The 6217-nt window shown below is 41.7% G+C and overlaps 1 protein-coding gene across 1 annotated transcript; it reads left to right on the top strand.

The window, feature by feature from the left end:
* Positions 1 to 3210: 3210 nt before the first annotated feature.
* Positions 3211 to 5795, top strand: nudt17 (nudix (nucleoside diphosphate linked moiety X)-type motif 17). The gene is made up of 9 exons (XM_008322980.3): positions 3211 to 3375; positions 3733 to 3863; positions 3939 to 4055; positions 4177 to 4360; positions 4660 to 4685; positions 4832 to 4924; positions 5090 to 5188; positions 5275 to 5429; positions 5549 to 5795. The coding sequence occupies exons 2-9, from the start codon at positions 3789 to 3791 to the stop codon at positions 5709 to 5711; spliced, it is 912 nt and encodes a 303-aa protein (XP_008321202.1). The 5' UTR covers positions 3211 to 3375; positions 3733 to 3788; the 3' UTR covers positions 5712 to 5795.
* Positions 5796 to 6217: the final 422 nt, after the last annotated feature.

The raw sequence follows: 6217 nt of genomic DNA, 5'->3' as shown, positions 1-6217 counted from the left end.
GGGGGCACTGGGACTTTTATGTTTTTCACTAACTTTAAGCTTCGTTTGTTCCTCGGCTACGTTCAAGATACACTATATCAACATAATTCTGAGATCTTAAGTTATATGTAAAATAAAACTGTAATAATTATAACAATAATAAAGATGATGATAATATTACAGTGTGTGTTGGTTATTGTTTTTTGTTACAGTTTGTAAGAAGAACCAAAGTAAAAATGGTGAGTTTTTACTGACTTTTACTTCTAACTCTTTCTAGTAAAACTTCATCAAAACATATCGTCATTCTTCACTGTTTTTAATTGCTATAAATTAATTGCTGCTTGAATTAATTTTTATGGTGGAATGGACTCCACGAACAAAGATCTCTAACAGGATGAACAGAGTAATGGAAGTTTAAATGAAACTTTTTTTCTTTCTTTTTTTTACTGCAGACTCTGGAGAACCTGAAGATCATTGGGGTGTGTTCACTGACTCCTCCTCAGTGTGGGACATTTGTTGAGACAAACACTGCATATTGAATTACACACATTATTAATTATTACTGATGCCCTAATGGAAACATCACTTTAACGGTCCATCATCTGAGCATCCTCTTCCTGGACTAGGAAGATTCTTTTTAACAGTTATGGCTCTAAAGCCAATTATCCCAGAGCCTCATGGGAGATTGAGTTCTAATCTCTTAATATTTACTAATTGATGTAGACAATGCAGTAACTGTACAACAAAAATGTCCTGTATCCTTTACATTTGAATCCTTCTGTTCCCTTTTTTGTTCGTTTCATCCACCCTGTCCTTCACTCCCTGTTCCTGTCTCTCTTATGTCACTTCCTGTCCAGGCGGTGGAGATGACCCTCGCCCTCACCAGTATTTCTCTGGGCCTGATATTGCTCCAGGTGTCGACCTTCTTCCAGAAAGAGATCTTCCTCGTGTTCATTGCAGGAGTTTGGGTGAGTTTGTTCTGGGAGACTGAGGTTCAGATCTTCAACAGCTGTTTCCTGGTTTGTTTGACCGTCTGATTGGTTGGTTTCTTCAGTCGACGCTGAGTGGCTTCAAACTGGTGTGTGGAGGAAGAAAACCATCCTACAGCTGCGTGAGTCAAACACTGAGTCAGAGACCAACAACCAGAACACGAGAAGAGAATCATGACTGAATCATGACCCATGACAGAACACGAGAAGAGAATCATGACTGAAGGACCCATGACCAGAACCAGAAACCAGGAGGCATCAAAATTAGACCAGACCATTGGTTCTAAAACGTTTACACTATGTACCATTACACAATTATTAGACTATTACTCAGGCAGAGACAACATGTACAATGAAGTAGTATTAGTGATATTAGTACTGGTAGTGCAAATATATATATATATGCAACTGAAATCAAGACAATAAGAATCCTCAGAGACAAAATCCAGAGTCGTGACCGAGACTAAGACAAGTTCATGAAAATGAGAAGAAAAGAAGAAAACTAAGACCATTGTGTGTGTGTGTGTGTGTGTGTGTCTGCAGGTGAGGTACACCGTGACCTTTCACCTCCCCTGTGTCATGTTCTCTGCCGTGGCGTTTGGGTACTTTGTCCGGCATGTTCCATACAAGTATGATCGTTACTGCGGATACAGTGTCTCTGCTCGCTACAACTGTTCCTCGGTGTCCACATCCAATGAGACCATGGTGAGTTCAGGTGACACCTCAGAAGACCTGGACAATGATTAGAGGAGTCTTTTGCAGGGCCTGTGCTACTAAAACTGAGAGTTGCCCCCCCTACTGGATAACTGCTAGAGATGCAACTGCGTTGTTGGTGAAGCTCATCAAACCAAAACAAAGTTTCCAGTTTCTATGGTTAAAACTGAAGATTAATGCAAACTTTAATTTGATGCTTTTAGAACAAAGACCAAATAAAGGTCCAATTGTTCTGAGCTGATCACTGATCCAGTTGCTTGAATGCCTCCAGGTTCTGGTTGGGGGTATCTTGGCTGTTCTCCTCACCATCTTCATGGTTCAAACTCTGCTCAGTCTGGCTACAATTCTGATTGGTGGATGCTTCATGTTGGACATAAGTCCTGAGGTAAGATCTTGACCTTTTAACCTCTGCTCTCTGATAGAACAGGCTCAGATCATGTTTTTTCTTTTTTTAAGCAGGGTGAAGACTCCAATCGAATCGTAAGCACCGCGTCGGCACCTCTATGCCCCGCCCCGGAACAACAACTGATGTACGTCGGTGAACCTGAGAAGGTGGAGGGCTGAGGGGGCGGGGCCAAGGTTTTACTGAAATGAAGTTGTGACTGGTTTTGAACTAACTTTGTATTTCATATAAAATTATGGCTTTGAACAACAGCGAGTGTTGTTAATAAAAGGTTTATTATGTGATCATGTGACTTATTTCTTTTTCTATTTAAAAAAATTTAGTTTAACAACATTGAAAATGAATGCTCTGGATGGACAGCCACTGGGCGGTTTACCTGCACGGTCCAACTCATGGATTCTGTTTAAAACCATTATTTTATTTGGCGTTCATCTCAAAATAATGTCTCAATTGACAATTCCTAATGACGTTATCGAAGAGCTAAAACGGACTTAGCATCGAAGCTAACGGCGACTCACCCTCAACACCGGGTTGACTTGGACTTTCATCCTCCAGCGACGAAAGCAGAACCAATCCAGCAGTTACCGGGCGCAGGATGTAACGATAATCACTAGAAACATACAGAGATAGAGACAACCGTTAACATCCACATCCACGCAGTTTGTGTGTTTACATAATCCAAATTTGAATATTTTGACTGTTGGGGGGAAGCTGGAGTACCTGGAGAAAAACTATAAACACACATAGAGAACTACATGCAGATACATTGTGATGTTACTGTAAGGCATGTTTGCTAAACCTGATTAAAAATATACATCTTAAATACTTATCTTTACATTTTTCTTTCAAACAAAATATAACCTATTTTTAAATAGCCCGCCTTTGGCGCGTGTGTGGCATTTACCTTCCGTCAGAAAATGAGAAATTATCGTTTCTTGGAGAGTATCTTAAATACAACGAATTAAAGAAAAATGTGGTCCATAAAATTAGAAGCAGATTGTATTATAATTTTCATTATAATAAAAGTGAACAACACTCTATTTTTTAACTGTTCTAAAACGTTTGAAATTAGGAAGTCGAACTCGAATGTCGGATGTTTATGAACGCACCATTTAACGTCACTTCCTCCCGTGTTTTACGTCAGTTGTCCGCTCTAAGAACACAACTCTCGCTATTTTATTTCATTCTTTTTTTAAAATTTAGATCTTTATTGACATTTTCGAATGAGAAAATCATTGTGTTAATGTTTTCTCCTACTTTCGGTTGCCTTGTTTCGTGGCTGAGCTTTAGGTAAATGAAAATATTTGACGTTTATTAAGTTGTCGATTGTCTTGAAATATAAAAAATAATAGATAACTTCAGTCTTTAAAAATGATGTCGAGTGTAAGTAAAGACATCTGCTAGCTGGTTATTTTGACGCTAACGATGAAGTTTCATCGTTAACTATCAAAAACGCTTGTTACGTCACTGATTATTTGGATCCGACCGAGATAGACATAAACAATCAGTAGTCACTGATTATTTGGATCCGACCGAGACAGACATAAACTGCCGATCAGTAAAAACAAATAAAACACACCATAAAACTTTTTTATCGGCGGTGAATTTCCGTTAAACTGCTCCCTCGGTTTGTCCTTGTGTTCTCAGCTCAAACAAAGTCCCTGGTGGTCACCCGAGGCCAGGGGAAGGCACCTGGGAGGAGGATGGATAAAGTCAGGAGGATCCTGGTTTACATCTGTAAAGACCAGTCTACTCCACAGCGAGCTCAGTTCGTCCAGGTCAGAGCTTCAGTCTGGAGATGATGTTCCACAGAAACTGGAGCTCAGAGGGTTTTTCTTCTCCTCTTTCCTCAGAGTGTGACCAGTCTCTTCACTGAAGGAGCCGATGATGAAGTGAAGGTGAAATTTTCTCTGGAGGAGAATCGCTTCATCCTGTTCAAAGGAGATGGAGGAGCAGGAGTCTCACTGAAGGTACCGCTTCAACACCCTCTTTTTAACATGAAATACCCATAATCCCAGGATAGGATTTAATTCCTAAAGATCTGTTGAATCTCATTTAACCCTGACCTTTAACCTCCATGTCCTTACCCAGAGACCCGCCTTCTGTCCCATCAAACACCTGTCTGTCAAAGAGACAGCTGCCCTGCCATTGGAAATCAAGAATCGTGGAGTGGATGTGGGTGTGGCCATTCTACTGCAATCAGCCAATCAGAAGGTTCTGCTGACACGACGGGCGAAGCAGCTCAGAATCTTTCCCAACGTCTGGGTTCCTCCAGGTCTGGCTCGTGTCCATAAGGAAACTTTGTTAGTGATAACACTCACTCTGCCATACTGCAGCTGCAGCTGCTGTTGCTCCACTGCGACCTCCTGTGGTCCGTTTGTGTCACTGAAGTAAATCTGAACTAAAGAGTTTGATCTAAGTAGCAGTGGATCAACATCTGTTGGGTCTCTGTGAGCTAAAACCACTGATTTTCTTTGTGGATTTTGTTCTGGAACAGTGAGTTGTTCAGGTTCAGTGAGATTGTGACAATAATCAATGACCGAGTCCTCACTGTTGTCTTTTTTGTTCTTTCAGGTGGACATTTGGAACCTGACGAGACGGTAAAAGTTCCTCTTCTAGTAGACATTGCTATTGATATTAACTATAAAAATAAAGTTAGGAAAACTAACAACTAATAGTTAGCCAGATAAACAGGTTAGAGTGACTCAAAGTATATATGTACGTGTGTGTACGTGTGTGTGTCCAGCTCTTAGCTGCAGGTCTCAGAGAACTGAAGGAAGAAACTGGTCTGAGTCTGGATCCAGAGGTTGTTTGTCCAAAGGTTCTGGTTCTGTGGGAGGTGAGTCAAAGATGTAAAAACAATGTTTATGTAAAATCAACTACAAAACATTCATTGGTTTAAAACATATGAACACATTTTACCTGAAAACATCTTAGAATTAGCTTCTCAGTTTATTGTTATTTAATCTGTGTGTGTGTGTGTGTGTGTGTGTGTGTGTGTCAGTCGGTCTACCCTCCACTGCTGTCCTCAGGACTTCCTCTCAGACATCACATCGTGGTCTACCTGCTGATCTGCTCCCCCCTGTCTCACCTGCAGCTCCAGGTCACGTCAGCTCTGATTTTGGCTCCCCCTGCTGGACGCTCCAGTTCCCCAGTCTCTTACCTCTGCTTCATCTCTTGTTTCTTCAGTCCTCCCTGAGTCCGTCTCCTGCTGAGGTCAGTGCCTGTTTGTGGGCCGACGCTGGGCTGGCCAGAGCTATGGTGTCAGCGGTGGACGGAGAAGATGGAGGTTTGGAGAAGGATGAGGAGGGCGTAGCAGCGGAGAAACTGCCAACCAGTGTCAGGTAACCACGGTGACGCTGCTTTAACTTTAACAGTTCAAAATCACTATAACCTCTAGCACAGACCAAAGTCCACAGATGAACTCTGTATTCTGAACCACGTCTGTGTGTTTTTTTCTCAGTGTGTCAGTGGTGTCTACAGGTGGCGCTCTCAGTCAAGCTACTCTGCCTCTGTCTGTTCTGCTTCGTCGAGCTCCAATCAGTGGACCAGATGTGGAGCGGGTCAGCACTGGGACCAAGGTGGCCCTAGAGCAGTGGCTGCGAAGTCTCAAATCTGAGACATGAGACCTTGACCTGAATCAGGATCACGTTTTAAATTTAAGTGTTATTTTTTTTAAATAAACACAAGAATAAATACAAGAAAAAAAAGCGTAATTGTTGCCTCATTATGTGTTTGTTCGAGAGTTCATGAGAAATACTTCAAAAATGAAATTATGATAAAACGTGAACAGGCCCCGCCCACCGCACCCATATGAAAACTCAGATAAAAGTAAAAGTCAACAGAGTCCAGCCCTGAAAAAATAAACTTCAATGACGCACCCTCACACACACACACACACACACGTATATCACAGATAATCATTCAAAACCCACACACCCTGGCGTCAGGACAATTATTATAACTTACACAGATCAAGTCCTCAGTCTGGCCACTGATTGGTCCATACGTCACCAGCATCCACACAGGAGGGAGTTGTCAGAAGGGCTGGTCCTCACATTCTTTACCCAGGTCAAAGGTCAAAGATCTCGGGAAGATTGGAAAAAAATGTAAGTTTAAGTTAAGTTCACAA

The sequence above is a fragment of the Cynoglossus semilaevis genome, chromosome 13 (genome assembly GCF_000523025.1).
Source record: "Cynoglossus semilaevis isolate Cse_v1.0 chromosome 13, Cse_v1.0, whole genome shotgun sequence".
NCBI classification, from domain to species: domain Eukaryota; kingdom Metazoa; phylum Chordata; class Actinopteri; order Pleuronectiformes; family Cynoglossidae; genus Cynoglossus; species Cynoglossus semilaevis.
Note: the sequence above shows the minus strand (reverse complement) of the source record. Positions and strands in the feature narration are given on the sequence as shown.